Consider the following 25647-nt stretch of genomic DNA (forward strand, 5'->3'; position numbering starts at 1 on the left):
TCTGAGTGTTTTGCCACTGTAGCTGAAAAAAAGTTATTTTATTTGGCAAAGTGCCAATTTGCAGAATCGCCATGCTATGTTTTGACATGGTTTCAGATCATTAATTGAACCATGACAACAAAAAGTGTGGAACTCCGAGCCGTCGTGAAGTTCCTATTCCTGCAGAAGAAAAAACTCCAAAGGAAATCAATGAATGTATGATGCAAACATTGAGTGACAAATGCTCTTCATACTCCACAGTGAATAAGTAGTGTGCAAACTTTCAGCATGGAGACCAAGACCGAAGATGCAGCAAGGGCTGGGAGGCCTCCAAGGGTGTCAACTACGTCCATAGCATGATTTGGCAGATCGGCGAATATCGGTTAAAACAATTGCTGAGACACTACAGATATCCAGGGAATGTGTTGGGTGTATAATCCACAAGCAGCTGGGTGTACAGAAGCTGTCAGCCATGTGGGTGACCAAATGCTTGAATGCTGACGAGAAATGACGTCAAGTGACGCGGCAGAGTGAAATCCCCGACTGACAAGGCCAAGCAGCCTGTTTAGAGTGCTGCCGGCCCAACCCTGCTTCGGTTGAAGGTAGGGCTCGCTTGCAGTTGGCGGGGAGGGAAGGATGGTTAGCAGGGCTTCAGCCACACGGTTGGGGGGGGCCGGGTTGAAGAGTTGCTGGTGAATCCCGGGAATAGGGCTTATTTTTGGGGTAGGGCTTATATTAAGACCTAGCCCGAAAATGATGCTAGGTCTTATTTTCAGGGTAGGTCTTATTTTTGGGGAAACACGGTAGTTGCACAACTCATTCTTACTGCTCCAGCTGTTCACTACAGCTGCTTTGTACTATTCAACAGGCTTCAATGGTCCATGTAACACCATTAGCTCAACTTCACTTCCAGGTGCCTCAGTAGTCTCAAGCACTGTTCCCTCTAAGCTGTGCGCTTATGCGCGAGGACACAACTTGCCAAACCCGTGCACACAAATTAAAATAGCGCGCACAAAATATAAATTTTTGCCTAAAATGATTTTCATTGCTAAAATGAAATGTTGCAGAAGACCAGCTGTTCCGATTTCCCATTTATCACATCTATTGAAGCGCTATAATATAAATTTTAAGTCATTCACGTGATTCCGTTATCTTTGGCAGTTGAACTTGACACGTCATGTGCCCCATAGGGCCATAGCCTATGGCCCATAGGATATGAAACACTTCCGATTCTTTGACTTCCTGAAGTTCCGCCATATTGTTTATTTCGTGGAATCGTGGTGCAGCGTGGTACTGCAGTTGTATAACTGTATTCGTTTATTAAATTGCAACCAGATATAACTCTTAAAATGTCTAAATCGCAAATGGTGAAAAGTGTAAAATGCAAGAGAGCTGCAACAGCTTTTAGGTCTGAATGGCTGGAAGAAATTGTTGAAACGGAGACACCGGAATCTCGAAATACAATGCTTTTTCGACTGTGTGAAATATTTACCTATGACGAAGACGATGGAGTTGTGTGTTGTTGTTGTCAAGATGCCAAAGCAACTGGAAAATTCTCTACTGGAAAAATATGGGATGATGTTTGGAAACTGGACTTTCTGAAACGCCATCTATCAAGTAAATCTCATACCGACAGTATTAGGAAACTCAGAAGTAAAAATCCGAATTTAAGAGGGGGACTGGTTAACATGTTGCTTGAAAGCCCAACCAAAAAAGAAAACGGGCAAATTAGTAATGAACGGAAGCGTTCCAGTCCTGATGAAATTAAGGTTCTTGTTGACAGTGTTGTGCTGGCCATTAAGATGAATATCTCAATGCTCTCTGTTCAAGATATCAATGAGCACATGGCGAAGTATGTTAGTATACCTGATAGCTGGAGAAGCAAAAACTATGCGTTTGAATTTCTTGGAATTATCAATGACATCGTGCAAGATGATCATATAGCAGACATTAAATTAGCAACGTATCTTATGTTAACTGTTGATGAAAGCACAGACATTTCTGTCAACAAGTACTTAATACTCTACTTTAAGTATCGGCCAGTCAATTCAAATGAGTATAGGACATCATTTGGTGGGATGCTACAGTTGGAAGCATGTGATGCTACATTAATAGTAACAGCAATTAGGGAATTCTATAGAAAAAACGCATGTTCTGCATCCTAATCAAACAGGTTTCCGAAAAAACCATTCTACAGAATATTCTTTACTTGGTCTCACTACAAGTATAAATTACTATCTTGACCAACATAAATCCGTTCTATTAATCTCGTTAGATCTTGCAGTAGCATTTGACACTATTGATCATCATCTCCTATTGCAACGTCTTTCTTCTATAGGTGTAGCCGACCAAGCCCTTGAATAGTTTCGCTCTTATTTTCTAGACAGATTCTCTACGGTACATTTCAATAACTCAGTTTCAAAATCCTATCATTCTAACTTTGGTATTCCACAAGGGTCCATTTTATCACCTCTATTATTTAACATCTACTTGGCTCCACTCTTAACCCTTGGTCAATCAATTGGGTTTACCGCTTACGCCTACGCCGATGATCTTCAATTATTGCACCCCATCAATCCCAATAGCCAAAATGAGATTCTGTCAATTAAACAAAAATTAAATAAAGTTCATGACTGGTTGAATACTAATAAGCTTTCTTTAAATATTTCAAAAACTAATACTCTCCTCTTCCCTTGGAAAGAGGGAGCACAATTAATTTCTCCAGTCACCATTGAAAATACTCCACTTCTACCAATCACGACTACTAAAATCTTAGGTGTCCTTAAAGACAATAAGTTAACATTTCGACCACAAATTAGTGCATTGGTTAAAAATTGTTTTTATAAATTAAGGATGATTAGATCGTTGGCCCCTCTACTTGATATTAATTCCTTGAATGTTCTGATCCATGCACTTATAATATCAAAAATGGATTATTGTAACTCATTATTAAAAGGGATCTATCATAAAGACTTAAAACGTTTGCAGCTGATCCAAAATACAGCCATTAAAATAATCTCGTGCGCAAAGAAATTTGACCATGTTACCCCACTCCTTCAAAAAGCTCACTGGATAACTTATAAAATCGCCCTTCTGACATTTAAAACTTTACAGACCAATACACCAGCATTTATAGACAGACTTTTGATCCCATATGACTCTCCGAGAGCTTTAAGATCTATTTCTCAATATAATCTTAACATTCCATCTTTAAAAATAATTGGTACACGTCGTACCTCAATCTTTTCTGTGACAGCCCCTATGATTTGGAATACTCTTCCTTTACACTTAAAAATGGAAAAAGACTTAAAAAAATTTAAAAGCAATTTAAAGTGCTTTCTTTTTAAAGATGCTTTTAATTGATCAAATGTGTTTTAGTAATTAACTTATTTTTGTTTCTTACATTTATTTTCCCAATCCCCTTTTGTGTTTACCTTAAATGTTTCTCACATTTTCTATATCGATTGTATTTCTCCCCCTCTTCCTATTCGTGTCCAGGGGCTTTTCGGTCCTTTTTACCTAGTACGTATTTGTTGTCAGTCATGTAGTTTTTTATAGTTTAATTAATAATAGATGTTTCATTATAGAAATGTATGTTTTATTTGTTTGTTAAAATTTTTGTTTAAATGTTAATTTTAAATTTTGTTTAATGCTTTGTAGTTTCGAAAAACCTGAATAAACAATAAACAATAGGAAACATGAACTTGACCTGAATAAAATGGTTATGTTCACCTCTGATGGTGCCTCTTATGTTGGGCAAAATAGATGGTGTTGCAGCACAGCTGAGAAAAGACATTCCACATTTAGTGCAGCAACATTGTGTTACACATTGGGAAGATTTGGGACTTTCTGATTCATGGAAAGAAGTAAAATTGATGAAAGAAGTAGAAACTGTAATGAGAACTGTGTACACGGTGTTCTGTCGGTCTTCTACTAAACAATGCAAATTTCAAGAAATAGCAGATGCATCTAAATGTGAATCAATTGCTTTCAGACCTCTAAATGAAGTACGCTGGTTATCTAGACACTTTGCACTTAAAGCAATTATTCGAAATTATGATCCCCTGTTAAAATATTTTGAAGACGACAAAGATAATGATCCTATTGCAAAGTACTGCTATAAGAAGCTGAACAGTGAACAATTTCATATTACACTTGAAGTTTTGAATGATGTCTTATCAGAACTGGCTTCCTTAACCATGGCATTTCAAAAACGTGGTTTGACACCATTGGAAGCTTATCATCTTGCACAGGGTAAATTGAACAAACTTCAAATGCAATACTTAGGCGACAAGGTTAAGTGGAGTGATAAAAGTCAACAGTCTTCTTAACAACAGGATGAGGTCTGGAGAAAAAGTTTCAGTGGATACTAATTCCATATTAACCTTCATCAACATCCTATGTTTGCATCTGGGTGAAAGATTTCCTGAAAATGAAGTTGAGGAATGGTCTGCTTTTGACTGTACAGCAATATCACAATGCGACTTTGACTTCGGAAATGGACATATCAGATCTCTTTGTTTAAAATATAAACAATTTCTTCCAGAGGAAAGTGTTATTATTCAGCAATACAATGACTTTAAATTCCTTGTTGCAGAAAAAATCAAAAGCAATCTGATAAACAGCTTTCCAGATATGACGAAATTTGCATTTCAGAATGATCAATTTGCAGATTTAGCAAAATTGATGGACATTGGTGCCACATTCTTAGCATCTAGTTCAGATTGTGAGCTTGTGGTTTTAGTCTAATGAACAATTTGAAGACTAAACAAAGGAATCGTTTACATTTAGAGCATTTGGAAGTGCTGATGCATGTTAAGAGTCACCTTCAAGATGGAGGCTCAACAGATCTTGACAGAATTTATTCTGACTGGATAAATATGAAAGATCGCAGGGAAAAACTTTGAAAACTAAATTGCTTTTATTTTCTAAATTTTAAGTATAAAGTACAATGATACCTTATTTATAGGTAGCGCTCAATGAAATATTTCAATGAAACATAATTTATGTTTATTGAAATGAGACTTTATGTTACATAAAGTGTAACTAAAATTACATTGTGTTTTCGTTAATTCAGACTAAACTCAAAGACCTGCTCATAAATGCCCATAGCTGAACTCCGGGCCCTCTGGCAATCATTTTTATAGCGCACACAAATTTAGTTTTTCTTTAAAATGCGCACAGATGAAATTTTTTGCGCACACAGCCTATGAAAAATTAGAGGGAACATTGGTCTCAAGCCTGTTTTCAGCCCACATTCAAGTTCCGAAGAGACAGACTCTTTGTCCCGAGAGGTGTATCGGGCCAGGCGTTTTACTCAACAAGAGATTTGTTGAGTCATTAAGATCGACACCGTGGTGGAAACAGCTGTGGAGCAGGAAGAGATCCAAGGCAGACAGGAGAAAAGCCTGTTGAGTGAGCAAACTGAGGCAATGCCTGCAGGTACTTTTTCTATTACTAAACCTACCGAAGTTACCCTCGATTCCTTATGGGACCTGGTAGCTAGTCTGGGGCAGATATTATCCCCACAAATAAAAGATTTAGAAAAGAAGTTTTTGGAGCAAAAGGAGGAATTAAAAAGTCTTAAACAAGATTCAACCTCTACAAAAGTAAAGATAGAAAAAATTGATAAAGATCTTCAAGATGTAAAACAAGTACAAGATATGTTGATTAAGGATAATACCAACTTAAGAAGGAAAGTAGAAATGATGGAAAACAATTACCGTTCTAATAATCTCAGAATATTGAATTTTCCTAAAGTTTCATTGATGCTACCAAAAGAAATGTTAAATAAATATTTTATTGAAATATTAAATATTCCTGAGGACTCCATTCCTTCCTTTACACAAATATATTATCTTCCAACTAAAGAGCAAGAACAACGGTTCACGGAAGTTTCGCCCCCAACATTTCGCCCCTCACATTTCGCCCCCAGGTATGTTTTGCCCCCGGAACTTTCGCCCCCACACATTTCGCCCCCCGGCTGTTTTACCCCCACACATTTCGCCCCCGCACATTTCGCCCCTGAGCGTTTTTCCCCTAGTATGTATGTATATGTGACTGCTACATCAATACCTGACCTAGATTTTAATGTTTGTGATGTATTCTGATTATAGTCGCCAGTGCTAAATTTGGCCATTTCGCCCCCGCACATTTCGCCCCTGAGCATTGGCCAATCTGGCGCCAAAATTGGCCAATGACTTTGCAAAATTCTACAGAGGTTGATCCCAGAAGCTCTACACTTCTATAAATATAACGGGTTCTTGCCTCTTGGTCATTTAGTCCTTACGATTTCCGAATTGGCGCTTGATTAATTGATCTGTGTAGTGATTTTTTTATTTATGGATTCAGTTCTTTCAAAGCGTGGCAAGAAGAAGCTAGTTTACGAAAATCATATTTATTTATTCTCTAAACGAACAGCAGATGACAGCCATGCTATTTGGGTATGCGAAAAGCGGTCAACGTGTAAAGGACGCGTTTGGACTCGAGGAATTGATGGCGAAGTTGTGAAAATCGTAAATGCTCATAATCATGCAGCACAGGCAGCAAGGCCTAAAGCAGTTCGATTAATCAATGAAGTTACTGCCAGGGCAAGGTCGACACAGGAGACGCCACAGCAGATTCTCAGTGAGGTCATTTCAGGCAGCCATGCAAATGTTGGAGCGCTTCTGCCTAGAAAAGATTCGCTAAAGAGATCAATTCGAGCGTCAAGACAACTCGAGGGTATGCCGCGGCTGCCTCAAACCATTGATCAACTCGTCATCCCGCCAGAATTTCAGGAGATCATTATCAATGGAGTCCAACAGCAATTTCTTTTGTGGGACTCGGGTAAACTTTTCTCTTCAAGCTATTAGCATTATGTACTCGTACATGTAGGCGTTATTTGCTCGCATTTTATATCACTTTGTGACACATAAAATGGCAAAAAATTTCTTAACGCGGCTGCCTCAAACCATTGATCAACTCGTCATCCCGCCAGAATTTCAGGAGATCATTATCAATGGAGTCCAACAGCAATTTCTTTTGTGGGACTCGGGTAAACTTTTCTCTTCAAGCTATTAGCATTATGTACTCGTACATGTAGGCGTTATTTGCTCGCATTTTATATCACTTTGTGGCACATAAAATGGCAAAAAATTTCTTAATTTATTAGAATTGGTCAAACAACTTGTCACCATACATGTAACAGTTCAGAATTTTGAGAGGGAGGCCCTCGGGGGGGGGGGGGGGAGGAACATATCCAAAATGGTCTCAAAAATAGCCACAAATGGCATCGTTTTTCTGAAAATCAAGTATGTCTGAGTCTTCTAAGCCGTTTTAAGCGTTTTCTTGAATTATTATTGCTATATAATCTTCCACATTTAATTTTACTGAATTACTTCGTACAATTTTTGGTAGAATTTTAGTAGAATTTGTCAAACATTCCATTAACGTAATAGCTCAAAAAAATGAAGAAAAAATATTTTTTTTGTCTTTCGGAATTTTTTGATGCCAGTGAATAGAGCTCGTCGAGAAACGTCGAACCCTGACTATTTCTGACCCTTTTTTGGACTTTGAAAATTTGGCGGACCCCCCATGTATGGACAGGACAATATGTCCCGTCCCAACTGAGGGGTTTCCTCCATCCACCGCCTAAATTTATGCCTAAATTATTTTTATTTTTATTCAGGGACTGGAAGCAGCCGAATATTGATATTTGGAACGAGGGATAATCTCCACTCGTTGGCACAGAGCAGTGAATGGTTCGCTGATGGCACGTTTTCTTCTGCACCAGCTTTGTTCGAGCAGCTTTATACGATTCATGCAGTTCACGGTGGTGTCATCATTCCAGCATTGTACGCGCTGTTGCCGAACAAGACCCGAACAACCTATCGACACATGCTGCAGCAGCTTAAGAATATGCAGCCAGGTCTCCAACCGCAGCAGTTGATGACCGATTTTGAACAAGCTGCAATTCAAGCGTTTGAAATCGAGTTTCCTAACATCGAGAAAACAGGCTGCTTCTTCCACCTGTCGCAGTCAATATGGCGAAGAGTTCAGAATGAAGGATTGAAAGTGCGCTACCAAAATGACCACGAATTTGCCCAGTGGATCCGCATGATACCAGCTCTTGCTTTTCTGCCTCCGGTCATTGTTGTGCAATCATTTGAAGAGCTGCTGGACGATCCCAACTTTCCAGAAGAAGCAGTACCCATTGCCAACTATTTCGAGGACACCTACATTGGTCGAATGAACCGAAGAGGACGCCAGAATCCATTGTTTCCAGTTCAGTTTTGGAATGTTCATCAACGAACGTTGAACGGCCAACATCGGACGAACAATGACGTCGAGGGCTGGCATCGCAGCTTTCAAGAAACCTGCGGCTCACTTTTCCCCAATATATACCGCTTCATCAACTGCTTGAAAAGACAGCAAGGCCTTCACAATTTTGAAATCACGCAGATTATAGCCGGCAATCCTGTCAATGCGCGAAACAAGAAATACGCGGCGATTTCTGCAAGGATTCGGCGTATTGTGGAGGACTTGGGCAATCGAAATTTGATCGACTATCTCAGAGGAATAGCATACAATTTTGAATTTTGATTGACGTTTGTGCTTCTGACTTTTAGGTTCACTTTATCACTGTATTTCATTTTACTTGTTATTTGACGGTGTTGTGTTTGGACTGTTATTTCATTTGACAGGTTAGTTTTTGTTTTGCACAGTAAAAAATAAAAAATAAAATGATAAACATCACAGAAATCAATGACTTCGCTCTGGGGATAAAGGAGACATCTCCCCCAAATTTTCGATTTTTGAAACAAATCACCATTTTAACATGATAAAATAAAGCAAAAAAAGTAAATTATGTATTTTGGTCCTCTCAAATTCTGAAAAATCCGGTTTGGTCCCGTGTGAAAAAATCAGGTAAAAAATACCTACTTAATCATTTTACCTTTTTTTATTTTATTTTTTCATCATTTTAATCTTAATCATTCATCATTTTGAGACATATTATTGATGTAGTACACATAATCCAACGCGATGGGGACGTTTATTTTTTCATCATTTTAATCTTAATCATTCATCATTTTGAGACATATTATTGATGTAGTACACATAATCCAACGCTCAGGGGCGAAATGTGCGGGGGCGAAATGTGTGGGGGCAAAACATCTGGGGGGTGAAATGTGTGGGGGCGAAAGTTCCGGGGGCAAAACATACCTGGGGGCGAAATGTGGGGGGCGAAATGTGAGGGGCGAAATGTTGGGGGCGAACCTTCCGGATCCCAAGAACAACTGCCAACAGTACAACCAAGACTCGCAGCAATTTTAGAAACACTGCTTAAAGACTTAGGGGTCCTTGTATCAAGCTGCGCTAGTGGGGTTAGCGCGTTGGACATTTCATCACACGCTAACCCCCGCAGCCAGATAAAAAACTAACGCCTTCTCAATGCAGGCGTTAGCGGCTAGCGTGGCAGGCGGTTTAACGTGTGGTATTAAGCACGTTAAACCCCTACCGCAGCTTGATAAAAGGACCCCTTAGTCAAACCAGCAACTTTGCTAATTACGGTGGCATTGTCACCCGACAAAAATTGAATTTTGAAATTGTATTTCAAAAATAGACAAAGGGCCTGTTTCACAAAGCTGCGCAGTAACGGCCCCGAAGCCCATAGAGATTTAAAGGGCTTCGGGGCTTTTGCCACTCGGCAGCCGCTAGCGCAGCTTTGTGAAACAGGCTGAAAGAGTTTCTAGGACAGAAAATTCAAATATTCCCAGACATGACAAGGGAAACCGAAAAACGAAGATGTCAGTTTTTGATTCTTAAGCCAGGGGTAATCGTGATTGGTGGTGTTTTCTTCTTAAGATATTCATGCAAATGCATTGTTAAATATAGATCTCATAAATATATATTCTTTGAGCCATCTAAGTGAACAGGTTTTCTTTCGCTGAGATGTCCTGAAGGGGATGCAACAATAAGTTAGATGTAATTAGAGTACTCCTAAAACACATCGTACTTATAAACCACATAACCGTAAATTCAATGCGAGATTTCAGAGGTGACAAGATGTTTCAACTTACCCTCCATGAGCAATTTTGGATCTTTGAGTTACAGGCTGTCCAACCTACCGGCCTTAATGAAAGTATTGAGTGGCATACGATAGTCTGACATCTGGGATCCTGATTGGCTGTTCTACTCTACTGATTGTCAGTTTTTCTTCTGTCCCGCCTTCCTAGGCGTCTGATTGGCTGTGCTTGCAGGATGACGTTTCCTGTGGTGTCGTTTTAGCGCGCAGCTTCGCTCCCCTCAGCTACCTCCACCCTCCCCCAGCCGGCCCGACGGTCTACAGAGTTTGTCATTCTGGTTCCTGAGGAAGGGAGTTTCCATGCCTGGTTGACCCATCTGTTGGCGTTCTTCTTTGCTTTTTGGGGAGTTCGTCCTTCACTTTATTCCAGCTAAGTCGGCTGTGTGTTATTCTGGCTGTTTTGGGGGGAGGTTCTCTTAGAAATTGTTGCCTGTCTTACCCGTGTGTGTTGCCTTGTGCTTTATTTTGGCACTTTTTTCACTGTTTTGATTGATTTATCTATTTCACACACACTGGAAGAGCCCTATGATGGTGTGGGGGCAGGGACTGGTTGTCCTTGTCTCATGATTTGAGCGCAGGAGCATAGCTCCTATCGCTGCCTTATCACACTGAGGGCACTTCCTAATCATACTAAATTATTGATTTCTTCAATTCTTGTGGCGTTCATTGTTGTGTGCTGCGGGTTTGAGACAGCTAACGATTCCTTTGAGAACCTATTGATCTTATCTGCCTCCTTATTGGTATCCTGTTTTTCCAAGACAGGGGGAAGATCACCTGAGAGTTACTGGAGGGTTTATTGTTCAAAAATGGGGAAGTTCCCACCAAAAATAAACCCTCCAGGCTTGTAGCGGCTGGGAAGCCTGAACAGTCCTAGCCGCTAAAGCAGGCAAGCTGGCATCAGCTGATTTAGAAACAGCTGAAAGGGAGTCCCCAACCGAACCAGCGGTAAGGGAATCCTTTCTACCCTCACCATCAGCAGCTGAGGAAAACCCTCCGTGGGTGGTGGGGGAAGACTGGGCTTCCCCACTGCTCCCTGCCAACTTGCAAGGCACTAGCGGTGGGGAACTCTGGATGCCTGCAGCCGCTGACAACGGAACCTCTCCACCGCACCGGCCTGTACACAGCTTGCACAGGTCGGCCGCGAGTGCCTCACATCTGGAGCAAAATGAGCACTTCTTCCCCTGTGAAGTGCTCATTGCTCCATACGTGACCTAGCTAGGAAAAAAGTACTGGTTAGCTGAAAAATACAGCAAATTTAAAGGGAAAGCAACCCTTCAGATCGGCACTACCTCAGGATTTTTTTTTTACAGAACAGACTCAACTGGCTCTTTAAACAATATGCCTTACCACCAGGGGATAAGGCTTACTGTTGAGGCACCTCTAAAAAAATGCTGGGGAGCTTTAGGAAAGGGGGGGAGGGGACCCTGCTCGAGACCTGCTGGGTTTGACACCCCTGAGGTCGGACAGACCCCCAAACAGGGTCCACCCAAGCTCAATCCTGCAACAAAAAGGAACAAAAATTCCTAAACAAATTCCAACAGCCCTACCAAGGGAGATGGGTATAGCTCACCACATCTGCTGGAGACTAAGAGAAGACTGAGGTAATTATGGAGTGGTCACATGATATGTACAGTTCCAAAGTTTTGTCTCAGTCTCCACCTGCTGGTCATGATGAGATATATACCCGCTTGTAAGATTAATCCTATGCTGGTCTGGAGAGTTGATAAAGAAGCAATTTTTTTTCCTTTCAACCTTTTTTTGTCTGGGCATTTTTCTAATTGGATTGGTCCAAATCTGTTCCACTTTGTGTGTTAGTTCATTTCTTTTCTCCGTTTGTCTTTCCTCCCTTCCTTCTATATATCCATCTGGCAATGACCTTTCTTTTCTCTTCTCTGCCTCTATCCACCCAGATATGATTTTTACCACTCTATCTCCCTTTCTTTCTTCCTCTAGTCCTTAGTCTCCTTTTCACATCTCCCTCTCATCCCCTCTCCTGCAATCTCATTGCTCCCTCTCTTTCACTCGCACCCTAATTCCCCATTTCTATCCTCTGTACTTGCCTTGCCTCTCATCCCCTTCCATTGCCTCTCATCCCCTCACAAGCCCCAGTTCCATCCTTATTTCCTTCTCTTCACCATATTTTTAACACCAGTTCCACTCTCATTCATCCCCTTCAAAATGCCTATCTCCTTCCTCTCTTATACCCTTTCACATTGCACTTCAAATGTGCTCTCTAGTCTTTCAGATTAGAGGTCTGCACAGGAACGGGGATCGCGGGAATCCCACGGATCCTGCAGGGGTCCCGCGGGAATCCCCTCATAACCCATGGGATTCTCACGGGGACCCCCCTCTGGCCAACGGGACTCCCACGGGGATGGAAGGCTTTGGAAGAAGGGTTCATCCATATAATATAATGGACATATCAGCCTTAGTAAAAGAGGGGGTTTATAAGTTAATTACCTGAACAGAGAACAAAAAAAGGGTTCCACCAAAGAGATTCCACAAGGAAAACAGCAAAAGAAACTGTGGAATTGATGATCCTGTCAGAAATAATTGCTGCTTTTTATGGGGACGGGCGGGGATGGAGGTAATTCCTTGTGGGGATGGGTGGGGACGGAGAGGATCCTGACGGGGACGGGTGGGATTTCTGTCCCCGTGCAACTCTCTATTTCAGATTATTCATTCCATTTCTTGTATTATCATTTTACACCTTAATACGCCCAGCCCAACTAAACTACCATACATACTACTTATCCCTTACAAATTCCCATCATAAGAATGTAACAGCAAAACTGGGGCAGACCAATGGTCCATCTAGCAGCTGCCAATCCAGGTCACAGTACCTGGCAGAAACTCAAATACAGTGGAACCTTGGTTTATGAGCATAATTCGTTCCAGAAGCATGCTCGTAAACCAAAATACTGGTATATCAAAGCGAGTTTCACCATTGGAAATAATGGAAAACTCGCTTTGATACGTTCCCCCCCCTCCAAGGTCAGCGGCGCTGCTCCCCCCCGCTCGCAAAGGCCCCCTCCCCGCGTGAACCAGCACCCCCCTCTGCGCAAACCGGCACCCCCTGCCCGAACAACTTGAACTTACCCCCCTCCCCCGTCTGGCACCGGCACACAACCCACAGGACGTGCCGGTGCCGCTAGAAGATCTTCCTGCCTCTGCCGGGCCTTGAGCATACATCTGCGCATGCTCAAGGCCTTCTAATTCTCCCTCTCGCCGAGAATCTTGGCAAGAGGGAGAAAAGCACAGTTACTTACCGTAACAGTTGTTATCCAGGGACAGCAGGCAGATATTCCCACACAAGGGTGACGTCACCGACGGAGCCCCGCAGCGGACAGCCTCGAAAGCAAACTTGCTTGAAGATCTCGAGCGCGCATGCGCGCGTGCCTTCCCGCCCAAACTAGGGGGCGCATCTCCTGAGAGGATGCTCAGTTCAGATACCTAGCCAAGAAGCCAACCAGGGGAGGTGGGAGGGTTGTGGGAACATCTGCCTGCTGTCCCTGGATAACAACTGTTACGGTAAGTAACTGTGCTTTATCCCAGGACAAGCAGGCAGCATATTCCCACACATGGGTGACCTCCAAGCTAAGTAAAAAGGGATGGAGGGAAGTTGGCAATTTACAAAAAAAGATTTTGCAAAACAGATTGGCCAAAGTGGCCATCCCTCCTGGATAAAGTATCCAGATAATAATGCGAGGTGAAAGTATGAACCGAGGACCAAGTGGCAGCCTTGCAGATTTCCTCAATAGGAGTTGATCGGAGGAAAGCTACAGATGCCGCCATAGCTCTAACTTTATGGCCCGTCACTCGACCTTGCAGAGGAAGACCAGCCTGAGCATAGCAGAAAGAAATGAAAGCAGCCATCCAGTTGGAGATTGTGTGTTTTGATATAGGACGTCCCAACCTGTTCGGATTAAATGAGATGGAAAGTTGAGGAGATGTTCTGTGCAGTTGAGTGCGTTGGAGATAGAAAGCCAAGGCACGTTTACAATCCAAGGTATGAAGGGCCACTTCTTCAGGATGAGAATGAGGCTTTGGAAAAAATACAGGTAGAACAATAGACTGATTGATGTGAAATTCTGAAACAACTTTAGGTAAGAATTTAGGATGAGTACGGAGTACCACCTTGTCATGATGAAAAACTGTGAAAGGTGGATCTGCAACCAAAGCTTGTAACTCACTGACTCATCGAGCAGATGTGAGGGCAATCAAGAACACAGCTTTCCAAGTGAGATACTTGAGGTGAGCTTTGCCAAGCGGTTCAAAAGGAGGTTTCATAAGGTGAGCTAAAACAACATTGAGATCCCAAACCACTGGAGGTGGTTTAAGCGGTGGATGGAGATTTAGAAGTCCCCAGACAATACATTTCCATCCCACTTCATCCTCCTTCCAAAACCCTTTCCAAACACCCCCATACATTTAATTCTGGTTTAATAAATGTTCGCTCTTTAAAAAATAAACATCATTTAATTCACGATACTATCATTCAACACAACCTTCAATTACTCTGTCTTACAGAAATATGGTTAACCCAGGGAGATGACGCATACATCACTCAGGCTTGCCCACCTAACTACAAAGCATTTTTCCAACCACGCCCAAATAAAAAAGGTGGTGGACTGGCAATCATCCACCACACTTCAATCTCTCTTCAGGTAAATACTTCCAATCTTTTTTCTCATATACCTACCGAATCTCTTCAATTTTCAATTAAACTTTCCACCTCTCTTAACTTTCTTCTCATCTATTTACCCCCGCCAATAACTAAATTATCTCTCTCAACTCTTATCGCTACTCAAACAGAATTCAATATCGCCTACCCCGAATCAATAATTCTTGGAGACTTTAACATCCATTTTAATTCCCCTAATCACTGCCATACTTTTGAACTTCTAACTCTGATTTCTGATCTATCACTATCTCCTCTCATCCACATGCCCACTCACTCTGCAGGAAATACATTGGACATGATCCTATGCCCAATCACTATGACCTCTCTTTTCCACAATATCGAATTCATTCCTGTACCCTGGTCAGATCATTCTTTAATCATTTGGCAATCAAATTTTCCAAGTTATTCACATGCTACAAAACAACCAAATAACTCTTTTTTCACTCGCAATCTAAGTAACATTTCTCTTCCTGCTATCCAATCCTCTTTTGAGCTGAATCTCAAAGACTTCTCCTCTTTATCTATAACAGAACAATCAGCTAATTGGGAAACCGCTACGACTTCTCTCCTAGATTCACTAGCTCCTAATTCTAAAATACAAAATAAATCTACCATTAATCCTTCGCCAAAAAAACATCAACCTTGGTTTAATGATAATCTGATTCTCCTCCGTCGACAGGTTCGTTCGGCCGAAAGTAAATGGCGTAAAACATCCAAAAATACTCACCTACTCTTCTACAAAGAAAAAGCTTCCCATTACAAAAAGACCATTCAACAGACAAAAAAGGAATATTATTCAAAACTTATCTCAAAAACTAGTAATTCATCTACTTTATTTAGCATAGCTCAATCTCTTTCAAAATATTCAAAAAAGAAATTTCCTCCTTCAACTACAGCATCCCCATCCGCAGACGAACTTTCCCAATTTTTCAACAATAAAGTGATCAATATTAGAACTCACCTTGGACCATCTGTCCCCCCTTTTTCTCCGTCCACCAACAACGATTCAACCTTCTTAACCCTCAGTTCTTTTTCTCAATTTAAAGTACCTTCGATTTCCCAATTATTCACCATTCTACAATCAATAAATTCTCCCAACAATATTATCGAAACCTTTACACCTCAATTACTTAAAAAATTTTTCTCTTTCTTCGGACCTTATATAAGGGAGATGATCTCTAAATCTTTTACCGAATGTCAAGTTCCAACATCATGGAAAACCGCATTAGTTTTCCCTAAACTCAAACAATATAACACCGATCCCTCTTTACCTAATAACTATCGTCCAATCGCAAATCTGTCTCTAATTTCTAAAGTTACCGAAAAAATCGTTCATACCCAATTATCCGATTATTTTGATCAAACACATGCCCTCCATCCGTATCAGACAGGCTTTCGCACTTCACATTCTACCGAACTATCATTACTAGGCCTCATCTCAACTATACATTACTTTCACGATCACCTAAAATCGGTCATACTAATTTCTCTCGACTTATCCGCGGCATTCGATACCATCGACCATTCTCTATTACTATCTAGACTGACAGATTGTAACATCACAGGTCACGCTCTCAACTGGTTCATATCTTATTTTCATCAGCATAACTCCAAAGTTCATGCAAAAAATCAAATCTCTTCTTCAGTAATTCAAAATTTCGGAGTCCCTCAGGGCTCCATCTTATCTCCACTATTATTCAATATCTTTCTATCCCCTCTTCTTTCTCTCGCACAATCACTAGGTTTCTCTATTTTCGCCTACGCTGACGATATACAGTTGCTTTACCCGATTAACACCTCAAACCTTTTAGATATCACAGATCTAAATACCAAACTGGTTATCTTAAGTGATTGGCTCTTCTCTAACAAACTCTCACTCAATGCTGACAAATCTTGCGGTCTTCTTCTCCCCGTCAAAAAATCTGAAATAATACCAGGAACAATTTACATCAAATCCACACCATTACGTATGGAGACTAAAATAAAATTATTAGGCGTCATCCTAGATAGTGAACTTACATTTCACGACCACATTAGTTCCGTTGTAAAAACTTGTTTCTTCAAACTACGTATCATTCGTTCCCTCAGATCTATTTTAACTACTGACTCGATTAACATTTTAATTCATTCCCTAGTCATTTCACATTTAGACTATTGTAATTCTCTTCTAAACGGACTCCCCCAAAAAGAACTTCGACGGCTGCAACTCATTCAAAATACCGCTATCAAACTCATTTACAGAATCGGTAAGTTCGAACACGTCACTCCTCTTTTTAAAGAGGCTCATTGGCTCCCAGTCACTCACCGGATAATTTATAAAATCATATTGCTTACTTTCAAAATTAAACATTCCCACTTACCCCTATTTCTAGATATATTAATCCCCCAAAGTTCTTCTCGTTCCTTAAGATCATCTGATCAAAAACTTCTTTTCATTCCTTCTCTAAAAGAATCTTTCTACACTAGGAATATTAACTTTGCTATAACTGCCCCCACATTATGGAACTCTCTACCCCAATTTCTTCGGGATGAAATCCAATTACCAAAATTTAAGACTAATCTTAAAACTTATCTATTTAAAGATGCCTATGCCAAATCTTAATCTTAATCGTTGATCTCTTTTTCAATCTAATTTTTTTCTTCAGCGCATATCTCTCTTACCAGGCACCCCCGCCCCTTGTGTTATATCCCTTCCCTCTATCTCACTTCTCCTAAGATTATGTAACTTTTTCCCTACCTCCCCACTCACCCTCACTGTCAGGTCTGTCCATACGTTTTATATGTTTCTATTTTTCCCACTAATCTTTCTAAAACACCATTAAATATTTCTTTCTTTCCTATTTAAATTTTATTGTTAACCGGTCAGATATTTGTTTTATGATCGGGGTATAAAAAACCAATAAACTTGAAACTTTCATAAAGCGAGAAACCATAGGATGTGCAGAAAGAGGTTTTCCATCCAGAGGCTGATGAAAAGCAGCTATAGCACTAAGATGGTCTCGAATAGATGTAGTTTGAAGTCCAGATTGTGACAAATGAAGTAAGTAGTCCAGAACTGATGCTAAGGAGGACGATATAGGTTGCAAGTGACGTGTAGAACACCAAGTAGAAAATCTAGTCCACTTCTGGCCATAACATTGTCTAGTTGATGGCTTTCTAGAAGCAAGTAATATATCTTGAACAGACTGAGAAAATTGAGGAAAGTCTGTTATGCAGAAAGGTACCAAGCTGTTAAGTGTAGAGACTGCAGATTGGGATGAAGCAAGGATCCTTGACTCTGCGTGAGTAGAGAAGGAAATATTGGCAGAAGTAGAGGCTCCCTGGTGCTGAGTTAAAGTAGAAGGGAGAACTACGGTTGCCTGGGCCACCGAGGAGCTATCAGAATCATGGTGGCATGTTCTGACTTCAGTTTGACAAGAGTCCTGAGAATCAGAGGAAACGGAGGAAGGCATAAAGGAACTGATTCCTCCAATCCAGTAGAAACGCATCCGCTTCGAGACGTTGTGGGGCGTAAATGCGGGAGCAAAATTGAGGCAGCTTGAAGTTGAGAGGTGATGCAAACAGATCTATCTGCGGAGTTCCCCAACGAGCAAAGATTTGGTGAAGAGTAGGAGAATTGAGCGTCCATTCGTGAGGTTGTAGAAGACGACTCAATTTGTCCGCCAAATAATTGTGTTGACCCTAAATGTAAACAGTTCTGAGGTAGTAGAGGTTGTGAAGAATTGCCCAATGCCACAATTTCAGAGCTTCTTGACAGAGGGAATGAGATCCCGTCCCTCCTTGTTTGTTGACATAGTACATGGCTACCTGGTTGTCCGTACGTACAAGAATCACCATGTCGTGAAGGAGATTTGAAAAGCTTTGAGAGCATAGAATATCGCTCTGAGTTCCAACAGATTGATATGACACCGACGGTCTGCCTGAGTCCATAGACCCTGAGTGCGGAGACCGTCCACATGAGCTCCCCATGCATACGTTGACGAGTCGGTTGTGAGGACTTTCTGATGAGGAAGAGGGTGGAACAGCAAGCCTCTTGAAAGATTCAAAGAGAGCATCCACCAACGGAGAGACTTCCGTAATGAAGGAGTTATGGAAATCAGTCGAGAAGGTGGATCCACGGATTGCTGCCATTGGGATGCCAGTGTCCATTGAGGAATACGAAGGTGAAGTCTGGCAAAAGGAATCACATGAACTGTAGAAGCCATGTGACCGAGCAGAACCATCATCTGTCGTGCTGGAACGGATGGAAGGTTGAAGACTTGTTGAGAAATCTGAAGAAGTGCGGCCTGACGTGGTTTTGGAAGGAAGGCTCTCAGATTGATAGTGTCCAGAGTCGCTCCTATGAACTGGAGAGACTGAGAGGGAGTCAACTGAGATTTGGGAAAGTTTATGTGAAATCCCAAACTTTGAAGAAAAAGAATAGTCTGTTGGGTCGCTGCAATAACCCCTGAAAAAGAGGGAGCTTTGATGAGCCAGTCGTCGAGGTATGGAAATACTTGGAGACCCTGGTTGCGAAGAGCTGCAGCCACCACCACCAGACATTTTGTGAAAACTCTGGGAGAAGAAGCCAACCCGAAGGGGAGAACTCGGTACTGCAGATGAAGGCTTCCTACTTGAAATCTGAGGTACTTGCGAAATGCTGGATGAATAGGGATATGAGTATACGCCTCTTTGAGATCGAGGGAATACATCCAATCCCCATGATCCATTAAGGAATATAAAGTCGGCAGAGTGAGCATTCAAAATTTCTCTTTGACTAGAAATTTGTTGAGAGCTCTGAGATCCAGGATCGGTCGCAAATCCCCCGTCTTTTTGGGAACTAGAAAATAACGGGAGTAGAATCCCAAGTTCCTTTGGGGAAGAGGAACTTCCTCCACAACTCGCAGGTGAAGCAGAGCCCGAGCTTCTTGAAGAAGAAGGGGAAGGTGCGACTGATTGGAAGGACACTCTCTTGGATGGCGATCTGGAGGCATCTGAAGCAACCGAAGAGAGTATCCCTCTCGTAGGATGGTAAGCACCCAGATATCTGATGTAATGAGCTCCCACTGGTGATAAAAAGTGGAAAGACGACCCCCTGTGGGGAGGGGAGAATTTGGAAACAGAGAAATTGGAATGCTAAGGCTGAGACTGTCAAAAAGACTGAGCAGGTTTGGTGGCAGCAGGAGTCTGAGACTTTTGCTGGCGCTGTTGTTGAGGAGGACGACGAGGAGGAGGCCTGGAAAAAGCAGGAGTCGTTTTCTGAGGATAACGACGTGGAGTCTGTTTGAAACCTCTAGTCAGTGTAGGTTTAGGTTTTGGTCGAATGAGGGAAGCAAAAGAGCGTTCATGTTCTGAGAGACGCTTGGTAGCTGCTTCAATAGAGTCATCGAATAATTTGTTTCCCTGACAAGGTAGATTTGCCAATCGATCTTGAAGATTGGGATCCATGTCAACAATGCGTAACCATGCTAAACGACGCATGGCTACAGCAAAGGCAGACACTCGAGACGAGAGTTCAAATGCGTCATATGAGGCTTGTATCATGAAGAGTCGTAATTGAGAAAGAGTCTTGAGGATGAGTTTGAATTCCGAAAGACGAGTTGTGGAGATATCCGGGTAAAAAGATGGTAATATCTTCAGAAAATGGTTGAAGTAAGAAGTAAAAATGTAGCTATAATTAAGAACTCTATTTTCCATCATAGAGTTCTGGTATAAACGGCGACCAAACTTATCCATGGTACGACCTTCTCTGCCTGGAGGAACTGAAGCGTAGATTTTAGAAGGATGTGCTTTCTTCAAAGATGATTCCACTTCCAGGGATTGATGAGATAGTTGAGACTTTTCATAACCTTTACATGGAACTGTTCGATAACGGGATTCCAATTTAGATGGAATGGCAGTGATGGAATAAGGAGTCTCCATGTTACGAACAAAGGTTTGTTTAAGAACAGGAGTCATTGGTAAACGTAGTGACTCTTTAGGTGGATGAGGAAGCTCCATATCTGCTAAATATTCAGGAGTATATTTAGAATCAGAATGAAGATCTAGTTTGAGAGCTTGTCCCATATCAAAGATAAATTTGGCAAATGAAATGGATTTGGAATCAGACCCTTCCTCAGGAGACACACTGCAAGATTTAGGAAGTGCTGAGTATGAAGGAGAAGTCTCTCTGGAATAAGGTGACAGTGGTTCTGAGTCCAGACGTAGAGTCACAGAAGAAGCTGCACTGTGAGGTGGAGTAAGAGAATGTTTTCTCTTAAGGCTCCTGGATGGAGAAGTACCAGGTGTACGTGGTACCGAATGAGTCGAGGTCTGAGGTGAAGTGTCTCGACGAGCTGGTTTCGACGGTGGAGTCTTCGGTCGAGAAGGACTTCGAGTCGATGCTCGCTGGTGTCGGGATCCGTGCTTTGACTTCGAAGAATGAGGCAGAGAAGTCTCGGTATCCAAAGCCGAAGACTCCCTCCGAAGCTTGGAAGCAATATGTCTCGAATGCTTCGACCGGTGCTTCGGAGGAGGTGATTCCGGAGAAGAATCAGATGAAGGTATTCTCTTCGGGGTCCGGGATCGGCCTCGAGATACTGGAAGTTCTGGTTGGGTGACAGGCTGATCCATCCGAGGCAAGGTCGAGGACGGGACCAATTGAGCCACTAAGGAGGAAATCTGAGTGGTCAGTATAGATTTTAGCATGTCCTCCAGCATCGGCACTGAGACAGAAGGTTCTGATCTCGTAGGTGCAGCAGTACGCTCCGAAGAGGGTTACCTCGAAGGTGAGTATTCCCTTATCTTGGAGGTACGCTTGGAAGATGGGCGTGCAGAGGACTCTGGTGGCTTCTTGGGTACGGTACCTGAAAGAGAACCCGGAGACTTACCCCCCCATGGAAGACTTCACTGATGGCACCGTCTTCGAGGGAACCGAAGCAGGCAAGGTTGAGGCCTTCGAGACCGAAGCTCCAGCCGGAACTTGGGTCAAAGCCTTCGAGACCGTGGTCGTCGATGTTGTTGGAGTCGAAGCCTTCGAGACCGAGGCAGCCGCCGAGGTCGAAGTTGAATCCGAAGGTTGCTCCATGTCTCCGAAAAGTTGAAAAAATTGGGCGCACCTGCCTCGAAAAGCCCGTGGAGTGAGAGTGAAACAACGATGACAATCTTCTGGGGAATGGGTTGGACCCAGGCACTGTAGACAACGGCAGTGGGGATCGGTGACCGAAATCACATGATTGCACTGACGACAACGTTTAAACCCGGTGAGAGGCCGGGACATAGAAAAAATAAAGTCCGTGTCGAACGGAAGGAGCAATTGGGCCTAGGCCCAAGGCTCACCGGCCGGACAAGAAATAAAAGAAACAATCACTTAAAATTATTATTTTTTTTTTTTGAAAAAGGAGAAATAAAATAGGAGAGCACAGCGACCGAACTTTACTGAAAAAAAAGAAACAGCTGCGGTGAAGAGAAGGCTAAATTGCTGCAGAGATGTAGAAAAACATGTCTTCTTGTCTCCGCGGAATTAAACGAACTGAGGATCCTCTCAGGAGATGCACCTCCTAGTTCGGGCGGGAAGGCACGCGCGCATGCGCGGTGCAGTCCTCAAAAGATCGAGATCTTCAAGCAAGTTTGCTTTCGAGGCTGTCCGCTGCAGGGCTCCGTCAGTGACGTCACCCTTGTGTGGGAATATGCTGCCTGCTTGTCCTGGGATAATAGAAGGATCCCTTTTTGTAGGATTTTTTTCCAACTTCTGTTGAGTTGAAAAGAATAAAAAATAACGTCAGTGATGGAATAGAAGAAACTGTGTCGCAAAACAGTTAAGAGTTTGCAAAGGGATTAAATGGTTTTAAATACTTTTGGAGATTCATTAACCTTTTCCTATTGTGTGTCCCAGATGACGGGACATTCCAAAAATGACATAGACAATGGATAAACAGTCTGTATGGACTAATAAAGAGCCAGGAACACAAAATATTTGAATTTACAGACTTCTGACTTATTTACATTATGTTTACAATAGCCATAAATGATAACGGTGAATAATACAAAACTTTGCTAAAATAATTATGATTGGAACCAGCGTAACGTAAAATTTATTATGACAGGAAAAGGTTAAGCATTCATACATACCACACAATATTCCACTGATATCTTTGCTGGCGGTTCCATGTCACTGTCATCTTTTAAACTCTGCTGAAACCACGAAGTAGTATCAAGTTTAGTCAGAAGCCTGTGTGAAACATGGGACATAAACAGAAAATAGATTTTAAAAGCTGCATCTTCCATAACAGAATTCTGATGGGAATGCATCAGAGCTACTGATGTGGCAGAAAATGAAAGGGAAACAACAAGGAAATCCAATGGTGTCTGCAATTCAAGAACAGCAAGCAAAAAACAAAAAAGAAAACTGCAGACAAGATGCAGGCTGTGTTTATTAAACCAAATATAAAATGCGGTAACTATTGTCACCCTTTTTTTACAAACCCTGGGAGAGGACACGGTCCGTGTTTCAGAGAACACGCCTTCTTCAGGGGTCCATTAGTTGTAAGGGTTAAAACAAACTGCAATATAAATTGGTAATAAGCAAAGTGCCTGTATTAAAGCATTCAATGCAATCCAACTGTACACCGCAAAAGCGAGATGCAGTTGTACAGTTGGATTGCAGTTTGTTTCTCTTCCCTCACCCACCAGCAGCATCTCTTTCCCTCCTTTCCTAATCCTCAACCTGTGTAGCATCTGTTCTTCGGACTGCCAGTCAGACGGACACCAACTGTAACCCCCACCCCCAAGGATCCTCTCCATGTGACCAGGGGCAGGAAACACAGCCTGCACACTGAAACCAGGAGTTTTTCTCAGGACACATACATCCTGTGCTTAAACCCTTAACAAGGTCAGCAGGCAAACGAGCTTCCAGGGGAATAGACCCCCAAGTCCAGAAAGGGTGGCACACAGCAGGCTGGCTCCACAGATCCACTGAAGCTTCTCAGTGAAGCAGCAGTCCAACTTCGCAGGACTGCGTCCTTTCCTCTGACAATGGACCTCCGCAAAGGGTCTCAAAACACTCAAGCCTACAAAAAGACTAACTTTAAGCAAAAAAATAATAAGATGCAGAGCAAATCCAAAAGACTTCTGCATGGATAGCTTGCAGAAATTGAAAACTACAGGGATTTCTGTATCTCAAAATATATCACTCTACATGGCTTCATATTTAAAAAGAAAAACGGGTATGGATCTGGGGAGAGGTGGGGGAGCCGGGGGACTGGGGATGTTTGTTTTGTATCTTGGTTTCTCTTGTTGTCAGTCCATAGTTGATTGTAATTTGTTGGTTTATTATTATTGAAAATAAAAATTGATTACACATAAAAATAATAATGGGGAGGGATGTAGTAGTTTTTGTTATCATGCTGATGTTCCTGTTCTTGAGTTGTATGGAATTTCTTTCAAAAATTAATAAAAACAATTTAAACATAAAAAAGAATAACTGTCAGCCTCTGATTTTTTTTGGAGATTACAACTCCCTCTTGGTGTTCATTATGTTGCAGATCTTTCTATCATCCACGAAAAGGCAAACTTTCCCTTAGCAATATCATTCAACAGTGATATTGAACAGAATTGGCCCCAGGACATATCCTTCACTGATATTTTTTATTCCTTTGAAATAAATTTCATTTACTGCTACCCTATCTATCAGATTGGAGAAAAAGAGACCATTAGACTAGCAAGGATTTGATGGGAGGGATCCATAGGCTGGGTTGGGGACTACTAGACCGTGTTTTTTGCCAGCAGCTTTGTCTCATTTCTTGTCTGTAAGTAATACAACCACCTTTCAGGAACGGAGACATTTTGCAATGGGTTACTACCACAGGTTTTTGTGTTTTGGTTTTTTAAAAAACATACTAGTAATTTCCATGCTTATTACTTACTGCATACGATATAATTTTTTCCATTATTATTTCATATTAGAAGTCTTTTTTGATCAGCCTTTCTGAGCACTCCCTTTCTATAGCAAACAAAACAAAACTGGTTGGTTTTTTACTGCAGTTTAGGTTGGGACCACCCTTCTCTCCTTGTTTTGTCACTCCCTTTCTATATCACTCAACCATTGAATTGTGCACAAAGGACATGCTAACCCTTCACAAAAGCTAAATCCATTTTACTGCATCAGCCCCTTAGAAACATGTATAGCAGGCCTAGGTACTGTTACTCACCGGCGAGCAGTTTCCTCCACATCCGCCATTATCACAGACACAACGTCTCGCGCCTCCATTCAAATTAAAGATCACCTGACACCTCCTTCGTCACTCGCGCCTCTTCCAATTACACGCTACGGGATAGGAAGTGTAAAATAAATAAATAGGCGGCGGCAACTCGTTTCCCAGGCAACAAGTCTTTAGGCTGGGGTGGGAGCTAGAAAACGTCTAGCGATAGAACGCTTCTGCTTTTCTTCGATTGGATGGTCATGCGTGCGTCCTCTTTGTCGCTTCCTCTCTTGACGTCAGCAGCTGTAGATTAGCTTTGTTGTATTGACGTGCTGTGCATTCAAAAACACCCCTTTTTTTCCCCTCCTTTCTCCACTTGTGACAATTGTTAGTCTCTGGTTGGTTGGTTCGGCGGTTGCCTAGATTGTGAGGTTCGTAGAAAGGGCAGTTGCTGTCTCACAGAGGTGTGTGTGAGGATCAGGTTCAGCAGTGGGTAACTGAGCTAGGCAGCTGGTGCGCCCCTTTGGACACAGAGAATCCTGGGTAAAAGCATAATTCTCAGGATCCTCTTAAGACTAGAGTGTAATTTTCCTTTGGCAGCCACTGCTTGGTTTTGGTATGGTGCACGCCCCCATGCAGACTTGTTATGTCTGGCTCTTTGCCTTGTCCTAACCCTCTCCCCCGACCTATAGTTCACCTGCGGGGGCGGTATTAAGCAAAGGAGGATAGAGCAGGTCTTTGCTTCCAGGAGGGTTGCATCC

The 25647-nt window shown here is 42.1% G+C and overlaps 1 protein-coding gene across 1 annotated transcript in view; it reads right to left on the bottom strand.

The window, feature by feature from the left end:
• ZWINT (ZW10 interacting kinetochore protein) overlaps positions 1 to 25405 on the bottom strand; it is a 101845-nt gene extending 76440 nt beyond the window's left edge. The window contains exons 1-2 of the mRNA XM_033923588.1: positions 24896 to 25405; positions 22818 to 22917 (exon numbers count right to left, since the gene is read on the bottom strand). Coding sequence (XP_033779479.1) covers positions 22818 to 22917; positions 24896 to 24954 — 159 coding nt within the window. The 5' untranslated portion in view covers positions 24955 to 25405. The remainder of the gene's footprint in view (positions 1 to 22817; positions 22918 to 24895) is intronic.
• Positions 25406 to 25647: the final 242 nt, after the last annotated feature.

This window comes from Geotrypetes seraphini, chromosome 1 (genome assembly GCF_902459505.1).
Source record: "Geotrypetes seraphini chromosome 1, aGeoSer1.1, whole genome shotgun sequence".
In the NCBI taxonomy this organism is placed as follows: domain Eukaryota; kingdom Metazoa; phylum Chordata; class Amphibia; order Gymnophiona; family Dermophiidae; genus Geotrypetes; species Geotrypetes seraphini.